This window comes from Cynocephalus volans, chromosome 5 (assembly GCF_027409185.1).
Source record: "Cynocephalus volans isolate mCynVol1 chromosome 5, mCynVol1.pri, whole genome shotgun sequence".
NCBI classification, from domain to species: Eukaryota; Metazoa; Chordata; class Mammalia; order Dermoptera; family Cynocephalidae; genus Cynocephalus; species Cynocephalus volans.
In genome coordinates this window covers 163,647,434-163,669,041 of record NC_084464.1, presented here as the reverse complement: position 1 = coordinate 163,669,041, position 21,608 = coordinate 163,647,434, and the positions used below count along the sequence as shown (strand labels likewise).

The 21,608-nt window shown below is 48.4% G+C and overlaps 1 protein-coding gene across 1 annotated transcript in view; it reads left to right on the top strand.

Annotated features, from left to right (window-relative positions):
- Positions 1-11,313: 11,313 nt before the first annotated feature.
- The window catches only part of RPS6KA2 (ribosomal protein S6 kinase A2), a 260,600-nt gene continuing 250,305 nt past the window's right edge, over positions 11,314-21,608 (top strand). The window contains exon 1 of the mRNA XM_063096080.1: positions 11,314-11,573. Coding sequence (XP_062952150.1) covers positions 11,523-11,573 — 51 coding nt within the window. The 5' untranslated portion in view covers positions 11,314-11,522. The remainder of the gene's footprint in view (positions 11,574-21,608) is intronic.

Below are 21,608 nucleotides of genomic sequence, written 5' to 3'. Positions count from 1 at the left end.
GGTGACTTGGAGAAATCTGCTCATGACCAGTGCAACTGTTACATTATATTTTGTCAACCTAAGTAACAGACAAGAGAGATGCTCTCTGGAAGACAATGATGTTTATTCAGGAATAGGCAATGCGGTGGGAATCTGTGTGCCATAGTGAACTATGTGCGTATCAGGGAGGTAAAGGAAGACAGAGGGTTTTAAATGAAAGATGATGGAGGACGACATGATTGTTTTGGGATAATTTTCCTTAGCTACCAGGATCAATAACAAGGGTGATGCCAGTCTGGGGCTGGACAGGCAGTGGCTGGGCAGATGTCCTCGCAGAAGTATTTTTTATTAAGGTTGTGATGTCTTCTGCAAGGCTGTAGGTTTGCAGAGTCCTTTGTGATAGTTCTTGTTATCAGGCATTTGTGCGTGAGACCCCCCTTCATGGCCCTTCCTGCTCTGTTTGTCAGGATTTTTTTTAACAGAAGAAATTCCATTTTGATTCTAAGAACTTTCAGAATTCACGCCTAGTCAGTCATAACTCTATCAGTTACAAATGCGTTTTATAAAACATACACCTTGCAGCAAACCAGGCTGTGTTTCACCGGTAGCACGCAAATGTCTGGGCAGTGTTTTTGCAGTGGGCCAAGTGTGTGGATGGTGAAGCCTAATGTTTCTAGAAGAAACCAACCTTGGATCACCTTGGCTACACACTATATGTTATCAACGCCTGGCTTACTCTTATTACTATTTTATTTGAAGGTTTCTTCTAAGTGTGAGGGGTATTTAAAATTGCTGTTATTTAGGATCTAGTGAAATTTGTCCTAATTATGGGGGGTGGGCAGTTCTTTTGCAGATGTAACTCTCACCTCTGTTTTACAAAATCAAGTTCCAACTCCTCAGCTGTCTGTGAGAAGTGCGAGCCAATTTTTTTCCTGTAAAATGGAAATAATGTCCGGAATCATAGTTAAGTTGTTCTGAAGACAGCTGTTAGACAAATGGAGTCTCATAAAACAAATGTTACTTGAAAATATGCAACACTGTCCCATTTCTTTGTCAGTTACACTGCATATTCTCATAATTTCTTTCGCTTTTCCTTGAGAAGAAAGAATGAGCACATGGAAGTAGACAAGCACAAGTGAGGTTAATTGAGTTACAGGAAGGACATTGGAAGCTGCTGTTTTTCTGGCTCGTAGTCACGGTACCTGCAGCTTTGCATCCTTCTCAGCGGGACCCTGGCTCTATGATTTCACGAGCTATGTATCATTTTTTTCTTCACATTTCTTCTGTGGAGAAATTTTGAGCCACCAAGAGGAAGACTTAAGGAGACAAGCTGAGTTTGTACCGATGCAGAGCGTAAAGTAGGGACAGGAGCCCTGTACACCAGCCTGTCGCATGCCGGCGGCTCGCTGTTAAGCGGCTTCCCCTTTGATTACAAACTACTACTGTGTCTCTATTTGATTAACGTGGCAACTTGGCACAGTCACATTCTGTGCTTAGTAATGGAGCTAATATGCATATTCTTTCAATTAAAAGGATCGTCTTAGCTTATGTTAATTGAACCCTGGGTAGGAGACAAAATGCAGATCCACACAAAGCCATCTCCCATCCCACGGAGAAACTTACCGCTAATGCAGCTTAAGGGGTAACACAAAGATAATTAACATTTGAAATCTGTCCGGTCGTTCCCTTGGTAACATAATTGGGAAGAGAGCTTCCATCAGTACGGTAGCACTGACAGGCACGTATGAGTAAGCATTCCGCGGGTCACAGAGTCAACTTACAATATAACGTAGGTGATAAATGTGACTTTTCTTGCACTGCTTGGTGAGATGAGAGTCATGGTTAGAAAGTGACTATGAAAAGTTGCACCCAATTCACAAGAGACAGATATACTGGGGAATTTGACTTAATAATGCTGTGTGCCCTGCCCCTACCCACCTTCCCCCCTGGCGAGAAGGCATGTGGTTGTAGGAAAATCCTTGAATTGGGCGAGGACGCCTACGAGAAAGGACACTGGCGAGGTTTGTTGGAGGAGGGGGAGTGCAGATGAAGAGCTGGAGGAAACAGCCGCGACAAGGGAGAGAGAGGCAGGGAGCTGGAGGCACCCCGAGCTCGCAGAGAGACGGGTTTTGTAAAGAAGATACAGTTCCTACACACGAGGCTCAGAAAGGGAATATCACCCGGGGGATTAGGGACGTCCCCAGAACACAATTTAGATGATGCGATTTCACATGGTCCTAATGAAAAGAAAATGGAGAAATTATATTTAAAAAATTGCACAAGTGGCTTCCAAGGCATGGTTTTGAAAAGGGCAGGTGCAGAAGGTGAAATCACAGCAGTGTGATTAAAAGAAAGAAAATCTCTCCAGTTAGAGCATAAGGAAGAATAAGTCCCAATTCAGGTAACGGAGGTTTTTAAACGTTAAGGTTAACAAACATGTTGTCCTCTGATATGCTCGGAACAATAATACGTCAACTGGTATTGCGTGCCTGCTGTGAACGTGGCGTGCCATGTTCCGTGTGCGTCTTGCTGCTGCACGTCCACAGCACATTGGGAGGTGGGCAGTGTGGGTGCTGGCTTCTGTTTACAAGAGGTGGAAGTTACAAGATGAGTCTGCGGGCTTCTCCAAGTTGCAGAGCTCGGAGCGGCAGAGCACGACTCAGAAGACCTATTCCATGCCTTCAAGATTTCCTTTTTGGGGGTACACAGTGTACCAATAATGGAGAGAAAGTAAAACCCTTAATCATTAAACATCTGTTTTGCTACTTAATGTGGGTTCCGGTCTCCCAGCCTTGGGCAAGACTCATTAGCGACTAGATGTGTATTTCAATCTACGACTTTGTGAAACTGTAGAAATAACAGAAGACTAGAGGTGCCAGCCAAGCCCTGGCTTGAAAGGCCAGAATGCAGCACCCTCTGTACATCGCAGACCAGTGGACCTGATGGCCATTCTCCAGGACAGACGGCTAGAATCACAGTTCACATGTGTCTACCAAAGAAACGGTGATTGGCTGATCCAGGCCCAGCCATCAGACTGACCTCCTCACATCAACAGACAGATTCAGGAAAATGCAGGAGAGAGTCTTTGTCATGGTTATTTGACTAATTTATCATCACAAAGGAGAGTGTCCGTGGCAGGGTGCCCTCCTGCAAGATGAGCAGAACTGTGTCCACTGCACTCACCTCCTTCCCTGTCCCGGCCGCCCCAGTGTGCAGCCTCCTGTCACGCGTCAGGCCAACCTCCCCACGTGTCCTCCCAGACACGGCCTCCTGACTGCCTGCCTCCCTTCCAGCCCCTCCCTGCCTTCTAAACTCTTCTTGATAGTCCTCTGCGTCTTCAGCTGAGATCGGGGGGCTCCTGCAAACCCACGGCCTCACGATCCTCTCATTGCTCCTCACACCTGAGGGCCAGGTGCTTGGGTCAATGTTATTCCTGCTCCTCAGGTAGCTTTTTGAGGACAGCTCTTCCAGCCGCTGGTAAAATGTTCCCTCTTTAAATCTCGCATGATGGGCTCTCTCCCTTCCCTTACTTGTAGTGGTTGTCTGTGTACCATGGCGGCACGTGGTGCATTCACTGGGGACCATAGGGCCTATCTCGGCCTTCCTCACCACGGCCACGCTCACTACGTGGCAGGGGTCTTCAACAGCCCCATGAAACACACCTTGGGCCACCTCTTTGTTTCAATGCCTACTCATCTATAATGACTTTTTTTCTATTCCAAATTATGCACTGTATTAGTCTGTTTCTGTTGCATAACAGAAGTACCTGAAACTGAGTCATTTATAAAGAAACAATACTTAGTGCTTACAGTTCTGAGGCTGGGAAATCCAAAGTCCGGGGAGCACTTAACGGTGAAGGCCTTCCTGGGTGGTGACATCAGCGATGCAGGATATCACATTGCAAGAAAGGCAGAAGCAAGAGGGAGAGCTGACTCCTCACTCCTTCTTTTAAAGCCCCCAGAACCATGCCCGTGACCACCATTAAACCATCAATGGATTAATACATTTACAGAGGCAGGTCATCACAATCCAGTCACCTCTCAAGGCCTCACCTTTCAATTACCACAGCAGGACTTCTCACCCTCTTAACACTGTCACAGTGGGCACCAAGCCTCAATGAGCCTGGGTGACATTCAATCCACAGTGTGCACCTACTCTAAACTTTGTCACCCTGCAAACTGAGGAAATCATTCAGTGCAGTCTCCTGCCTCCTCTTTCTGTCCTTTCAACTGTGGCTGTGGGAGCCACACTGCAGCACTGACCTCTCAGTAGAGCCTGCAGTTCATGCGTGAGTCCACCTGCTTTGTCCATCACCCCTTCCCTTCGTGAGTTCCTCTCCCATCCAACAGAGGCTCAACAGTTTCTCTGTTGCAATACTCGAACATATCTTGCTCCTTAGCCTTTACATTCTGGTCATCTTGGAAAAACGTTTCCCTAGAAGAAGCCAAGCATTTCTCATCCTCCAGGTCTGTGTCTGAACTCTGACAGTTCCTGGGAGAAACACACTGGGCAGATCGTTACCGTACAGAAACCTGGTACGACCCTCAGCAGCGAGCCTTGAAGAACTCCCCTTTATTCTGAACTTGCTTTGCCCTCCAGTTCTCCACAGTGACTATGCCTGCCTCTCTCTGCCCACCTCGATCTGACCCTGATTCCAGCAGCATTCTCTCCAGACCTTGCTTCCCAGTCTACAGGAAAGCTCTTAAGAATCCATCACTCAGAAACATCCTCAGCTTGCTGCCTCTGACCCTACAGGTTATCCTGTGTATCCACCCACCTCTTCCTCTTTTCTGGTGATACTGAGAAAGTCTCTCCCCTCCTGCTCAGTGTGATCAGGAAATTCACAAGACTGTTGAAATGCTGCGTTTCTCTTGTGTCTCAGTCCTTTCTCTTCTTGCATTATTTTATTTTTGTTTAAATATCATCTAGCATTTCCCATGTCGCGCCCATACACATATATGCACATGGACACAGACACCAATCCTACCTGGACGCAGGTTCCTTACACCCGCTCTCTCCTCTTTACGGCAAATCTTTGTAAATGATGCAGGTGTACCCTCTCCCCACTTCTTCACCTCCATCTCCATCCCAGTCTGGCACTTGCTCCCACATGTATTCACCAAGCGCCTGCTGTGTGCCAGATACTGTTTAGCTGTCGGGGCTGCAGCGGTGAGCTAGGCAGACAGACGTCGCTCCCATTCCAGATGATCATCGGGGCTGCAGCGACCCCATGTTGCTGAATCCAACAGATGTTTCTCGGCACACTCTAAACTGTGATAGCAGAGAGCCTCAAAAATATTCGGACTTAACTAGGAGAGAAATTAATCTCTCTCACAGGAAATAGTCTGGAGCTGAATGGTCCCAGCTGCTGTGGAAGCTCTGCTCCACGAGGTCATGCAGGGACCAGGCTCCCCCATCCTTCAGGGTGTGGTTCTTGTCTAAGGGGTTAAAACCAGGTCATTTTCTTTTTTTTTTTTTTTTTTTTCGTGACTGGCACTCAGCCAGTGAGTGCACCGGTCAGTCCTATATAGGATCCGAACCCGTGGCGGGAGAGTCGCCGCGCTGCCAGCGCAGCACTCTACCAAGTGCGCCACGGGCTCGGCCCAAACCAGGTCATTTTCAAATTGGGTTTCCAGCCTTCAGAAAACAGAGAAGGAAGACGTCTGCACTGTGACTTCATCCTTAGTGAGATGTCCTGAGAGTTAATTCTTCTCATATACCGTTGATCTGAACTCAGCCACATGGCCGTACTTAGCAGATGGGAGTCTGGGAAATATGGTCTCCAGCTGTGGGCCGGATACCCAGGTGAAATTCTGCCACAGTTCCAACCTGCTTAATGTGAAGTAAACTTCCACTGTCTTTTTATTTCTTTGGCTGCTCTATGGTTTATTTGCAATGTTGGGGCACCCTATATATTATCTTAGTCTTTCTGTTGTTGGGTTTTATTTTTTTACTTTACCTTCTCATAGGCAATATCATGCTCTCTTTGGCTGGTGCACAGTCAGGTTTCTCCGGAGAAACAGAACCAATGGGAGGTGTACATATCTCTATATCTGTATCTATGCCTGTATTTATATATCTGTATCTATCTGTCTGTCTGTCTATCTGGAGAGATTTATTATATAGGCTGGTTCACGCACTTACGGAGGCTGAACAAGACTGAAGATCTGCAGTTGGCAAGCTGAAGACCCAGGAGAGCCCATGGTGCAGTTCCAGTCCAGATGCGGGCTGGCTCGAGACCCAGGAGGAGCTGCCGTTTCAGTTTGAGTCCAAGTACTGGGAAAGATCCATGTCCCGGCTGGAGGCAGGAGGCAGGAGGCAGGAGGCAGGAGGCAGGAGGCAGGAGGCAGGAGGCGTTCCGCTCACTTGAGGGAGGGTCACTTTTTGTTCTCTTCAGACCTCCAGGGATTGGAGGAGGCCCGCCTGCACCTGCTTTACTCAGTCTACTGTTTCAAACGTTAATCTCATACAAAACACCCTCGCAGACACACCCAGAATAAAGTTAGACTGATATCTGGGCTCCCCGTGGCCCAGTCAACTTGACACATAAAATTTACCGTCTCAGCTGGTTAGTGAATAGTAGGCATATTTACTATGATGAGGACAAATGAAGGAGAAATTGTTTGTTTTAATGGATGGTTCAGAAGGACAATGATTTCAGTTGTGCACATGTTAGCTGAGTTTCCTGGGAAATATTGGAATGAAGGTTTCCAGCAGAGAGTCAGTGTATTAGTCCGAAGCTCAGAAGATTAAGTCTGGAATGGAGATAAAAATGGCAAAGTCATCTGAGTGTTAATGACATATTTACATCAACCTAGTCGGGTTTCTGAAGATCATCTCTGATCTCTCATCTTTGTTCATCCCTGCATCAAATCGGTCACCAGGCCGGTGGCATTACCACCAGCCAGATCTAGATGGGTCTGCTTGTCACCAAAGCCGTAACCCAGGGTGCATCCGTCTGTTTCCTGGAGAGTGGTCGGAGCCTCTTCTCTGCTCTTCCTCACATCAGAACTCAACACTGTGCAGAGTCTAAAAGACACAATTGAAAAAATGCATTCTTCTGATTACAACCCTTCGTGGCCCCGTTGCACTCAGGATAAAAACCCAGACTTTTACACAGGAACTCAGCCACGTTTCCCTGCCGGTTCCAGCCACACGGCCCTCTGGTAGGTCTGCTTGGACACGCTGCCCCGTCTCAGGCTCAGGCAAGCCCTGCAGGGCTTCTGTTTTGCTTGTGTTTGAATTTTGTGTTGACAGAGGTATTCTCGTGCACGCTGCTTCTCACTTCTCTTTGCCGAGATAATTTTTAACTCATGCTTTGGGTTTCAGCTTTAGTGATGTTTGCTCAGGGAGGTCATCCCTGTCTCTCCAGGCTAGGCTAAGTTCTTCCCACTGTTTATTCTCACAGTAACTCACTTTACAGAAGCCGTATCGATTATACTTATATTTTTGACAATGCCGTTAATTGTTCATTGTCCTTTTCCCCACCCAGACGTTAGCTCCATGAGGACCGTTACAGCATCTAGAATATAGATTTGCAGAGTTTATTTCACGGCCTAAGTGATTAATATGTATTTCTTAAATTAATGTATTCATTTATGTTTACATAGCAGAACTGTGTAACGAGCACATGTGGATCACATTGGTAGCTAAAACCCAGCTGGGAGGAATGGCAAGTACACTGGAGATGAAAGCAGCACCCAAACATTCTCCCCCGGCACCCAGTATTTGTTGATAGGAAACATACCTCAAAGCTGTAATTATCTGAGTGACTCGACATGTTAGTGTGAATTAATTTACTGTATCTTTTTCTTTCTTGGTGTAGAGAAAGGGAGTCATTCTTTCATTGAAGAAATATTAAGCAGGCATGCCAGCCAGTGGAGACTGGTAATCAGAATTACCACTAACATTACCAGGGCCCACAAATATATAATTGGAGAACCATGCATCATATATTTTAAAACATTTAGAAGTTATGCACAAAATATGTTATACATTCATACCATACATTGTGTTTTAAGAACAGTAATGCCAAATTAACCTTTCTCGAGTCAGTGTAGTTTTTTATTCATTTAGTTTTAGAGAAATTTAACTCTGTCAAAAGTCACTGAAATTGTCATTAAATTCTTCAAGCAATAATTAGATTCAGACATAAACTGTGAATTTTGCATATCATGCTCAAACCTTGTCATGAGGCCCATAACTTGTAATTGTCACCAGAGAAAATATTACAAAAGCTTTTACTCCATCCTGTCAATTAACATCACTCATATTGCTATTTTTCACCATCTAGTTCCACACAGTAAAGATTAAAGAATCGGTGGCATGCTTATGCACGTGTATATATGTCTAGAGCTACATAAACAAATTTTAGAGTCAAGCGAATGGTTTAATAAGACAAATGTTACCCAGCTGCCATGCACGATTTTTGCAAATTCCATAGTGGTTCTTGAGTACTTCTAATTAAATCATGAATTTGAGCATGAGGAGAAGCAGAAATGTATACTTGGCACATTGGGAGGCGACCCTATGACATGCAAGAACCTGTTACATCCACACCAAGAGAATGGATTTGATGGTTAGTGTGTCTTTCTCTTCCCTAAACACTTCTGTATCTCAACGCCTGCCCACCTCTGAAACAGTGTCCCCGGCATCACCTCCGTAGCCTTCACCTTCCTGGGTGTTGAAGATACAGAGTGAGGGTTTGGAAGAGTCTTCGTTGGGTCCTGACAGTGTCAGTCACAGCAATGAGACCTCGGTTGTGGTCTGTGCCATGTGCACGTTCTTTCATAACTGCTCTGTAATCACTGCCGTGCGTCTGTGAACTGTGGGGCTCTGTGAGACCAAGGGCCAGGCTGCCCCTCTTTGCTGCATCCAGGGGTGGCATTGTAGACATGGGAGCCTGAGATATAGGGCACGGAGCAGGAACTAGCTCCTGCCATGCGGATGCTGGGGGAGCAGACAGAACTGAACCTTGCCCACCTGGGAGGTCAGTGAAGGCTGGTGGAGAAGGGACGTGCACCCCCACTCCGGAAGATGAGGGAAGGCTGGCCAGGCTGGCAGTGCTGGAGGGAGGGCTGAGTGCTCCGAGCTGAAGAGCCAGCTGGTCTGGAGAGCAGCCCGCGGTAGGGAAGTGCAGAAGCCAGGGGCCCATGAAGGGCCAGCCTGAGGTGGTGCTTGGGCAGAGAGCAGGTCAGAGGCTGCGTAAGGTCTCCGTCCTAGAGTCAGTGTTGTTGCTGTGAAGAATGGATGAGATGTTGGAGGCCGCATACACAGAAGGGTCAGGGACATGGCTACAGGAAGCCAGCAGATAGACACATGGGCTAACTCGTGCAGGGACCTGGAGGATGCAGTTGGTCGGAGAATTGTGGGGGGAACACAGAGGAAGGACCAAAACCAAAACAGCTTCCCTTTTTTTTGTTTGAGCAATTGGGGGGAGGACAGGTCACCCCTGAGATGATCCTGGGAGCAGAAGCAGGAAGTTTGGGATGATGAGTTCAATTTCGGACATTTTGTATCAAAGTCACCCCCGGGACACCCAAAAAAACATTCGGCAGGTGGTTGATGCAGGTTTCTGGAGACCAGGAAATAGATCTCAGCCAGAGACACAGATTGGGCCTCAGCAGTGTGCGAATGATATTTAAAGCCGTGGGAAGGTGAAGGATTCCCGCCGTGTGGGTGGAAGCTGACTACCTTCCTGGATCTTGGAATTGCATTGTCAGTGACAATACCTAACAGTGTCACCTGCCCCATTTCCCGGCTGGTCAGATCCTCAAAACATATGAGATGAACCCCTCTCAGGCCAGGCTTTGTACTTGGCATTTTCAGATATTTTTTCTTTTAATCAGGAACTCTATCTTCAGCTCTTCAACGTTACTAGAAATAACTAGTTAAGGAATCAGGAGTTACCATGGAGGTGACATTATTGCATGGGAAGCCTTGAGAGGACAGAGGGGTGAATGGGCAGGGGCTCCTGGAGTCTTCCAAACAGTATGGGGCATTTGCAGCAAATCCCCTAAAGCAACTAGGGGAGCAAGCAGGCATCTAGCTCCGGTTCCTCTGTGACCTGGGTGACTGCTTCAACGTGAAATGGAGCAGTCGGTTTCCGCAAGGGTCAGACGATCCACCAAGTGAATTGCTCTGCAAGTCTCCAGCCTCTGCACAGCAGATACACTCCACGCGTGGGAGGTGAGGGGCATTTGGATCGTCCACCACGTGTGGTCACTCATGGGCAGCGAGCTCCGGTCATAAAGATGTTCATAATCCTCTTGTTTAAAACAACTGATAAATTCCTGACAAGCAGCAATGTCAGATGACACAGACAGAGACTTTGATTAATTTTGTCATTCACAGGAGGCTGAGACTCATAATTAAGTGAGAGGAATTCCTTTGAGAGGGCAGATGGAGAGAGTCTGAGAGGTGGTGTGCGGTGAGGTTCCCGCCCCTTCACTCAGCAAACCAGACGCCAAGTTTTGGCTGAGGGGTGTGTCTGAGCATGGTGAGAGGACCTTGGTTTTAAGAATTGCTTTTATTTTTGCTCGTTTTCTCACCCAAATTGCTAACAGCAATTAAGCTGCTATTTGGGAGAGCACAGAAGAAAAACCTGGTGGTATGGCTCAAGTTTCAAATTGGTGCGCATGCAGAATTAATAGGGAATGCAAGGGGCATGATGTTAGATTCATCAACCATGACCCTTCTGGGGGGCTAGAATCTTAATGGTACAGACTTTTTTTTTTTTTTTTTTAATTCTGCATATTATGAAACTTCTGGAGCATTTTATGAACAGTTTGAGTACACTTTACATATTTGTGGCCATGGATTTGGAGAGGGATCCTGATTCAGTGGACTCAAAGGAGCAGCCTGCAAATAAGGAAGAGTGAATCTTCCCGTGGCTTTGTGACGAAGCCATGTGACCTTGAGTCCGTGGTATAATATTTCCCCGGTTTTAAGTTTCTTTAGTAGAGGCCCTGCCAACGGTACGAGGAAGTCAGAGTTTTAAAATTACAAAAATTGAGTCTCCAGAAAAAAATACATAAATAACAATATTAACAATAAGAATCACATTCCACTTATTTAGCGACCTAATTTGCAGTCATCTCAGGAGTGCAAAAGGAGTGGACGCCTGGATTTTGCAAGCAGCGATAGGTAAAACCCGGCTGCCACAGCTCCCCTGCCAGCCTCCTGCTCCCGGCTTTCTCTGATTCGGGCTTTGCTCGGCACAGACAGACTTACAAGCAAACAGGTGGCCACCTCGGTACACTTGCCACCCAACAGAGAGAGAGAGCCCTATATTAAGTAAATGACCCTGAGGTGTTTGATTAAGTCAGTTACTAAAAGTGATATTGCCAGATCCTTGCTGTGAGCAACCACCTTGTGCCCTCTACTGACTTTCGGATGACCCCGAGGAAGAATCAGCCTGAATGTTTACAAACTGCACTTGAAGCTTGCTCTCTGACACGTGGAGGATTAAGATTCTTCATGCTTGAAGAGTAAGAGTGTGTTGCCCCCTGGCCAAAATCATCGTCATTTCTAACTTAAGCGACATGCTCTCTGTCTTCCGCCAAGCCTTCTCTAAATTCTATGGGATATGGATAGTAAGTACCCTTATTTATGTTGTTGAAGTCACTTTGGAGTGTGCAGTGCTCTTGTGGTTTTTGTTTTAAGACGGTACCCAATCCTCTTTGGAAGCCGAACGGGCCAGGCAGTTACGTACTTATTTTTTCCACGGTAATGGATGACACTTGTAACCTTTCTTAGCCACTTCTTACTATTTTACTTAACATGCAACTTAGAGTATGATTTTTTTTTTTTTTTTAACATTCACTTTCCTCATCTTTTCTGTGCTTGTTCAGGTACAAACCCATTCTACTTTGTTTCTGTTCTTCTTTAAATTTTGGCCTGCAAAAGTTTCCTGCCCTGCACAGCATCTGTTCTCTGTCAAATATTGCTTGGCCTTGCCCTTGACTTTGCAGTCCAGCTACTGTCACACATCTCCTTGCCAGCACCGGTCACTGGGTTCAGTGCTCACGGGTCCCTGGGTTCGGTGCTTGCGGTAAACTCTTCCTGTGGCCTCTTTTTCTTGAGCACATCTTCAGTTAGGGGTGATTTTAGTTTATGGGGAGCTTGAGGCAGGAGGTGGGAAAATGAACTCTGTTCACTTTTATTTTTTCTTTGTCACTTTTCTTTTTTTCTCTTATTATTTTACCCTCTTTTCTTCTTCTATTCCCTTCTGATCCTTCCTTCCTTAAGACAGTAGGTGCTGGGAGGGGTGACGGTCAGCTGGAGGTGGGGACCGTATTCTGCAGAACTTGTCCCTAGGACCCCCTCACCCATTTCCCAGATTCTTCCTTTTGAGCACCATTCCATTTCATTCCATTGCATCTTTGTTCATCTGCAGTTCTCTCCCTCCCACACAGGATACCCTGTCCTGTCACTAATCCCAGAGACAGGGGATGAGTTTCATTGGTCAGTGGCTGCTCACTGAGCATCACACAAAGCTGCGTAGGAAGGAGCCTGTTTGGTGTCCTTCTAGCCTACGTCATTCTGATCTTCTGTTCTGACTTTAGTTTTCTTTGCCAGCATTTCTATTTATTTCTTTTTTCACCATTCTACTGTGTATGAGCTGGTTGAACAGGTAATCTCAGGAATAAATGCCTGCCATTTACTGAGCACTGTTCTTCGGTAATGTGCCCGTGCCTCAAACCCAAGGAGCCCTCAGTCCTTTTGCAGATAAAATATTTAGACAGGGCTCCTCAGAAAGTGTCAGGCACTGGTGGGGCAATGGCACCAAGGTCGGGATGCAGACACAGTGCTGCAAGTGTGGAGTAAAGTCAGGGCAGCAGTTGGGGACACGTCGTGGAGAGAGTCTGGTCTCTCTGGGCTCTGCAGGGAGGGTGACTTCTACTAGGGGACAGGGATGTTCTGACTGCAGCACAGTGTCCAGAGAAGCTGGCAGAGAGATGGCAAGTGAGCAAGAGAGAACCGGGGGCTGGGGAGCTGTTGGGGAAGGCCCTTCAGCAGAGAGTGACACATGAGAAGAGTTATTTTGGGAGCATTAGCCTGCAGGTTCTCACCCTGATTAGAGTAGGGAGAGAGAACCGGGAGATCTCTCTGGAGGTCATTATAGTAAATGGGTCATAGGATGGGGAAGGCCTAACCTGGCACCGGGACAGAGAGAGCACAGGAAGGACAGAATCCCCGGAGCTCCTGAGGTCGGGTCCTGACAGCACTCAGAGTGCAGGCTGGAATCTGGGACCATAGTTTCCATGGCTGTCGGCTGGCAGAGCCACTTGTAAAAGGGGAACTATAGCAGTACCACAGAGCTCAGGCCTCCCAGAATGAACTGGTGATGCCTGAATCTTCTGAATTCTCTAGAAAATGGAATCTTCTATTTTTGTTATTATATTTTAAAACCATCAACAATATATAACCTGACGTGTGCTGTTGACTATTAGACACTGTATACAGTTTATGATCAAATCCACCAATTGTTTATTTCATGTTTTCATTTAACTAATGTTCTCTGTGAAACATTGTGATACAGATGTGCATGCCAAATAGTAAACTCTGTAAACACCTGTCCATGGTAGGTACATTTAGAGGTCTCCCTTATCAGAGATTTCCCTGAAAAATGAAAAGTGCAGATCTCTGTCTTCCATATAAGCACACGGTATTTATGTTCATATATATGGCCATTTAAATCTGAAACAAGTTGCTTCCAGGTCTCGTCATAGTAAAGGAGCAGTGCTTGCTAGGTAGAATGTTCCTGTCCATTTTACAGATGAGGGAAGTGAGGCTTATCTAGTGAGGTGGCTTGTTCAGTGCTCGGGCAGTTAGTGGTGGAACCGGGGTGCAGTCCAGGCTGTCTAACTCCAGAGCCTTGGATCCTGCCTTAGGAAGTGAACGTGCACCTCATGCACAGAGAGGAAAACCAAAGCTCCAGGAGCTACATGTACATGTGAGAGGATGCTGGGGGTTACGACAATGTCTCCTAATCCTGAGTAGGAGTTCTCTTCTTTAAGAATCCTGGAACCACCATGGCCGAGTGTGGCCATGGAGACATAATTCCAGCAGTGAAGGTGCATCAGAGTGTCTGATTTCGTGACTTGATGGGAATCCCGTTGCCTTCTGTGCAGGCATGTCTGCGTTTCTGCACTAGCTCTGTGTCCAGTAGCAGACCATTCAGCTGTGACCCTGCAGAATGGAAAGTTTTGATCAGTTGCTCTCAGGGACTCTGTCTGGATATAAAGACCACCCAACACACTTTCCCAGACGAGTGGATTTATGTAAAATTGCCACAGGGAAAAGGACTCTGTGGTCTGGTGCTTGTATTCGACTACCGTGCCTGTCCTGTGTGGTCAGTGCCGCCTGCCTTGTGGGTGTGACCACCTACCCCAGAACCAGTAGAGCTCAAGAATCTAAGGAACACAGCTGGGAGTATCTGGTTCTGTGAGATGCGCTGGAAACATTAAAAGTTGGAATTCGCCGTGCTCAGTTTTAACACCACCCTTTCCTTGGTATCACATAAGCAAACAGACATGAGTTCTGTTTCAGGCATGGACATAAGTCTTTTCTGTAGGAGTGAAGAGACAATGTAAAGTCATATAGAAGCATGGGTATAAGCAGTTGGGTAAATGGATGTTTTTAGCAAGAAGAATGTTTTTGAGCAGTATCCTTACATGGTCAGAGGAGTTTCAGGGCTGGCACTAGCCCTGTCATAAGTGCAGAGGAGGAAGCTCCAGAGGTTACCCTTGGGTAGGAGGCCTAGTTACATTTAAGCCGTTTCAGTTTTCACTGACGTTACTTGAGGTAACACTGCAGAAGGAGCGAAATGTATTTCCATTCAGCTGAAATACTTTGCTTTGCATCCTGCAGCATACACAGAGAAACAAAGCCCAGGCAGACCCTTTCTCCGGGAATGTAGGTCACTTGGAAGAAACCACTTAAGGGTAAAAGCCAGGCAGGGCAGCAAGTCCCATTTGAGCAGCTGCGTCTTTTAGAAACAGATGTCGTCCATGCCCTGTGGGCGTAGGCATTTGGCCCCTTTTTCCTCACAAGGAGGCCTCAGCCTGGGACTGGAACAGCGAGCCGCTGTGTCGCCCAGAGGGAGGACGTGCTTGTGCTGCGCAGGCACCTGCTGTGCCAAGACCTGCCCTGTCCCGCCCTAGGAGTGACGGGCCCAGCTCTGCCTCTGGATGGGTGTGCTTTCCTGAGCGGGGTGGTAGACTATGTAAGAGCAGATGTGGAAGGTTCTGGACCCAGGAGCGGTTGAGCAGTGCCCAGTCCAGGGTTTGAGGAGCCAGCTGGCCATCAGGCCGCAGCCTACCTTGTGTGCCCTGACCTGCAGCTGGTGGCAAAGTGCGGTGTCCAGGACACCCACTCCCTGGGCCAGGCTTTGTGTATGGGGGTGCAGGTGCATCCCTCAATGCACCAGGTTCCTTCTCTGTTAGTTTCCACCGAGGTGGTGTCTTCGGTCTCCACCGGGAAGGTGTCCCCTCCAAATTGCATGGCCCTAACTCTGATCTCTGGCTTCTCTTCCTGGTGGTGGCCTCCTGTGGGCCCAGGGGTGTGTGTGTGCTCGTGTTCACACACGTGTATATGTGTGCACGCGTGGATGCATGTGCATGTGTGTGAGCATGTGCACATGTGTGACTGGCAGGCACACGCCTGAGTTCACGGGATCTGTGGTCCCTGCTGTTGCTGGTTGGCTTCTCGCCCTTTTTCTTCAAACCCCGTTTCCCCCACCGTGGCCTTGACAAGTGCATCCTCTTCCCAGGCCTCTAAATAATGAGCCAACTCTGTGATGTCAGCAAGGTCACTTGAGCGCTCTGGACCTCGGGTTTTAAATCTGGAAAGGGAAGGAGTTGGGCTGAAATCCAAGGTCCTTTGGAGACCTAAAATTCTCACGCCCTGTTTAACAGATGACCCGCCAACACGGCAAACTGTTGGCACGTGCCCAGCACCATTCTGGCTTCATGATGCGTAATTCATTGACTCCTCCTGATTCTCATGAGGGAGGTACGGTTACCATCCCGCTTTACAGGTAAGGAAACTGAGGTACGAGGAGGTCAAGGTCAAGTGTGTGCGTGTGAGCGTGTTGATATGTATGGAAGGTGCTCTCGAGCCTGCCTCCCACGCAGGACTTGTGCTGTTAGCTAAACCCAACCAATTTGTGATACCGTGTTTCTTCCTCTGTCGACCTTGCCTCCCTCTTCCACCTGACCAGGTCTCCGTCACCCTCTCTGCAGCTCCCACGTGAGCAGCACTGCGTGCCTCTCTCTTAGCTACCTGTTCTCCTCAAAACCCACTGAATTTATGTTGCTTTACGGTTGTACTCTTTGCTAAGTGTCCATGCGTGGACCTGGTTATCTTAGCTTCGATTTGTTGACATGTGGGCCTCATCACCAGCGCCTTCCACAGTCACTGTCGTCCTCAGTGGAAACTCCTTACCCCCTGAGTAAGGGGACGGGGACAGGGCCGGCAGGGGGGTTACATGTAGGAGTGTGGGGATCTCAGGAACCCCTGCTCCCATGCTCTGGCCCCTGAGTCCTGGGTACCATTTGTGTGTTCATCTTGGGTCTACCCAGCTGCAGAGCTCATGCCTTTTCATATCTCCCAAAGACCCACCAACACACAAGCCTTTGTGAGCAAGGGAGCTGTGCCCAAAGGTTTGAAGGGCAGGCCCAGAGGAGATAGCTTACACCAGCAGCCCCACACTGCACACAGCAGCCCTGACCAGGCCTTCCACGTCCAGAGACCCCCTGTGCTGTACCCCACCAGGCCTTCCCCACCCCCACACATCCCTCCCACCCACGGTCGACGGTTTCCTTTCTGCTGCCTTTTGAATACTCCCTCCTCGTCCCTCCCATCAAATCCCTCTCCTGCTGCACCATGCAGAGCAGAGCAGCACTGCCCAGCTCTCATTCCCAAACCAGCGATGAATCTCCTCTGGGCAGAACCCCTCCCCAAGGGCAGTTTGGTAGCCTTTGTCTCTTTGAGTGTATCTCCCAGGTCTCATTCCTCCAGCACGTGGCTTAGAAGTATTTCTCTGAAGCACATATAATCCGATTGTGATTCTGGGGAGAGGCAATTTTGCATTTCTGTGCACGTGCACTAGGGCAGATGCTGATAACGTTTTACACAGAGCCGTGTTCCTGAGCCCCTGTGCCTTATTTAAACACTCCCAAATTGAATTTGTTTAAACATTTCATATTTGCTATTCAGCACAGAAAATCAAAGTTTAATAAGCCACATCTGAACAAATAAAAATGATTGGATTCATATAATCTAAATAATCCAGTAAACTATCTTAATAGAAAAATAAATATGGTAAAGTCAGATGGATTCCAATAGCTTTTTAGAGTATTTTTAATAAACTCTTTTTCCTTCAAACCACCAGCTCTTCCTTTTCTTTAGCTTTAGTGGTGGAAAATCCCACCCGCCTCTGCTGGTCTTCCCTGAGTCTTACAGCAGCAGGACGGATGCCCAAGGTGAGGAAGGTGCCCGCTGTCCTCTAGGTGACGAATATAAAATATAAAAAGCACCTGCATACATTGGAAAACGGAGTTCGTGCTCTCAGTCACCTAAGCAGTGCAGTTTACAGCCTCATTTCCTCGTCTGCAATTTGGGCATCATGAGAGCACCTGCCTCACGACCTTGGGGTCAGGCTCACTGAGCTGAGACAGGTGACGCAGGTGCCATTGCTCCTGGCACACAGTAGGGGTGCAGCAAGTGGTGGCCACTGCTGCTGCGATGATGATGAGGCTGTTGCCATCAGAGAGGGTGGAAGAAGGAGCTGAAGAATCTCTGTCTCTGTGTAGCCTTCTCTGCAGGCTGCACTCAGCCGTGGACTTCTGGCTCAGTTTCCCTCTTCCACGCAGGTTGTTATAATCGCATGGGGCAGGGGCACCAGCAACCCCCCAACGTGTGCTGAGGCTGTCCTCTTGCTCGGGGCCCTGTTGGCTCTTCCCCACTCATACTTGGACCTGTTCTTCCCACCCCCCACCTCTTCCTCCTTCAATCCCCCGGTGGAGGACATGCAGCATCGTCCTAGTGTGCATGGCACCGGGGGCACCAGCAGGTGTTAATCCAACACACATGCACTGAGAATTCACTGTGACCCGGAGGATGCAAAGGTTCAACGTGGGTGCTGGCTGGGAGGAGCTCCCAGCCTGGTGGAGGAGGCAGCCTCGTAAACAAACAGGTCAGCATAACGCGGTGCAGTGAAGAGCGTGGATGTAGATACGGTGAAATGCGGATGCGTGGACCTGATCCAGCCCGGCAGTCATGGCGGGCTTCACAGAAGAAGGGGGGTCTGAAGGCGTGAACAGGAGAGCGCCAAGGGACGGGAGGCTGGGAACTGCAGGTGGAGGGGAAAACGACAGCTGAGCAGCGGGCTGGCGCGCGGAGACGTGCCAGCAGACGGATGGCGTGGGTTTGCGCTGTGTGCTGGGTCCGGTTTACCCAGGAGCTGCTAGCCTGCGTCGTCAGGTTTCAGGAGGTTACACTACTGTGCTTGGATTTCAGAGTTTGTGCTCAGAAATTGATCAAACAACAAGGACATAAACCTGGGCCAGAGGTTTCATGGCAGGAGAGGTCGGGTTGCTTTTTGGGGTCTCCAAATATCCTTACTTCTAGGAACGAATCCTCACTGAGCAGCCAGCACCAACTCTTCTGTTCCCGGGGCCAGGGCCGGCAGGACCGACTCTCCTTGAGCACAGAGAGCCCTGAGGGTCATTGCTGTCCTGGCTCCCTGGCTCATTAGGTGGGGTTGCTGTCTCTGCCAAATGAGGTTCCTTCTACTTCTGTAGGGTCTGGAAAGGCACCTGGGTTGATCGCCATCTCTGTCGTCACCCACAGCTCCCTTGATCGTAGGAGGCACGTGCTGCTGTAGAAGGAGCCCCTGGGGCGTGGGCCCCACCGTGGATCTCACGCAGCCACTTCCAGGCTCACACTCTCTGAGGCTTGGTGTTCTCATCTTCTCCCTGAGAAACACAGTGTCTGTGCAATCATTGTGGTGTCAAAAGTGATAACGCAGGGGGAGGAATTTGTGCAAAACTGGTCCATAGTAGGAGTTCAGTAAGTGCATATTGATTTGAACTCATGGTCTCCCCTAATCCTAGACGAAATTGTACTCCAACGCTTCCCAAAGACACGTGGTCTGAGAATCTGTCATCAGTTCTCAGAGAACTCAGCACGGGAGGAAGGCAGAGGTCGGGTCCCTTTGCTCTGGTCCTGAGCAGCAGAGGGAGCGGCCATGCACGGACAGCACCAGGCTGGCCAGCGGGTGCTGGTAACTCAGCCCCAGAATCACACCGTGGATGCTCCCAGGGAGCTGGGGTGGATCCCTGGGCCCTCTGGGGCTGTGAGTGGAGGAAGGTCAGAGCACAGGGCTGAAGGCCAGAGGGTGGCTGTGCCCAGAGAGACCCCACGCCTCTGTCTAGGAGGGCTTTGGTCTTCTTTGGGACTTTGGGCTGTCACCTGGATCTCTGTCTCCAGCTAGGTCTCAATGTTGTGATGATCATCTTAGAGACCCGCTCCGTTCCAGTAGGTTCTTACTAGAATATAGTCCGGAATTCAGCACCGTAACCCTTTGCTACACCCTGCAGAGTTCTGGGCCTTGATACAGAAACTCCTGGGAAGCGTCTGGGGACTTTGGGCTAGTCTGAGGACAGGTGCCTTAGAGGCCTCAGCGAGCCCAGCACCCCCAGGAATGGCACCCAGGCCCCCAGTCCCGTGTCTCCATCTGCCCCAGCCTGTCCCTCTCCATCCGTGCCCAGCTCACTCTCACGGCCTCAAGGTCGGACAGGATCTAGCCCCAGCGTCTCGGCTGTGCAGTTAGGCCCCTTCATGCTTACAGCTCCGGGATGTGCGTTCTCCTCTCTGGTTCTTGATCTGACCCGCGCTGACGGCATGTGTGCCTCTGTAGTGATCTGGGACATTGATTTCCCTGACAGGGAAGCATTGTTGGAAATAGGAATGTTTATTGATTAATGGAGGAAAACATTTGAATCATAGATTGTCCTTAGATGAATTAGTGATTTATTCCAAATGAAATCTGACTTTTTACATGGCCACATAAGTAACTAATAAGGTAATTTAAAAACAAATACTTTAAACTGATAAGGTAAAGTTAAAACTAATGATTTAAACTAATGAGGTAATTTAAAAACGTATTTCCAGATCTCTGGAACCGAGGGAAAGTGATGTATAGATTGTAATTGATTGTGAGAAACAAGTGTGTTGTTTCTTGCTTGCTCATTGTTTGCTTGGGTGTACGCCATTACCCTTCTGGTCCTTACAATGGTTCCTCCTAATTAAGAGAACATACTGCATATGATTTCTGAGGTCTTAGACATCTGCAGCGTGCAATATTGTATAATGCAGAGGCAGCGGGGACTGACTGCTGTGGGGACATGCACGCTGTCTTAAGCTCTGCCTCTGCTGTGTATTATGAAGCCCGACCTCAGGGTGAAACCTGAGAGGCGCACAGCCGCTTCCCATGCAGGGACCCCAGGGCTCGCGACAGCAAAGGCTGGCGGTGACTCCTGATGTCCACCAACCTTCCCACCATTTCACATGTATTTTCTCCTCTATTTTTCACTTTTTAAACTTAGAGTGATTTGGCTCTAAAGAGTATGGTTGTAAAAGTTAGGACTCAAATTACTGCTGGCCTTGTGGGAGTGACGGTTAAAGAAGGAAGCTGAAGGCTCAGGACGTGAGAGAACTCACAGGTTATGTGTTTCCTTGAACTAGGATGGTCAAGGAACATTCTGAGGACAATTAGGGTGGTTATTTTTGGCCTGAGATTTCATTTCATGGTTTCTGATGAGCGAGCTTCTTCTAGGTGGGAAACAAGCCATGTTTTCTCTGTGTTGCTGTCACCATTGACGTAGGAGGTACTCAGTTTCCCTGGGCTCAGGTTTCAGGACACACCTCTGCGTTTCCAGCCACTCTCTGAGGTCTCAGGCCCCGTCCTCTGGGCTCTCCCCTGGAAGACTTTTCTTCCAGAAAGTCACTGTTGCCAGTTAGACCTATTTTTAGTACGAACATGGGGAAAATGAGACCATAAGGGGCTGGCTTATGCAAATCCAGTGGCTGGGAAGGCTCAGGAGAGAGCACAGGACATTCCTGAATTTGCCTGGTGCATGTGATGGGGTCTGACCAATGAACATGCTCCAGGAAGAGACCGACCGAGCATATGCAAGACTGAATGTTACACAACTGGGAGTCACCACCTTGACTGAATATTCATTAGACAGAGAAACTATAGAAGCTGAATTCCAGGCAAAGGCAGGGCTGTTGCTCCCTTTCCTGGAGGCAGCAGCACCTCCCTGGCTGAAGTGTATGTTTTCTTTGTATCAAACTTACTTTCAGCAAGAGCTGCTCACTCTCTTGAGCCAGCCTGCACTTTGTACCCAACTTTAAGTGTGTTTTTCTTGCTGTTGTGTTAGACTTGATGTCTGTAATGAACTTACTTTGGTGGTATTCTCGGTGTGGGCCCTGCTCAGTCTCTGGAGCTAGGCCGCACTCTTGGTGGAACCTGCATTTCTTATCTGTTATATTAAACTTGTTCTCACTGTCTACTGTGACACTACACTCGAATTCTTTCCTGGGTGGAGTCACGAACC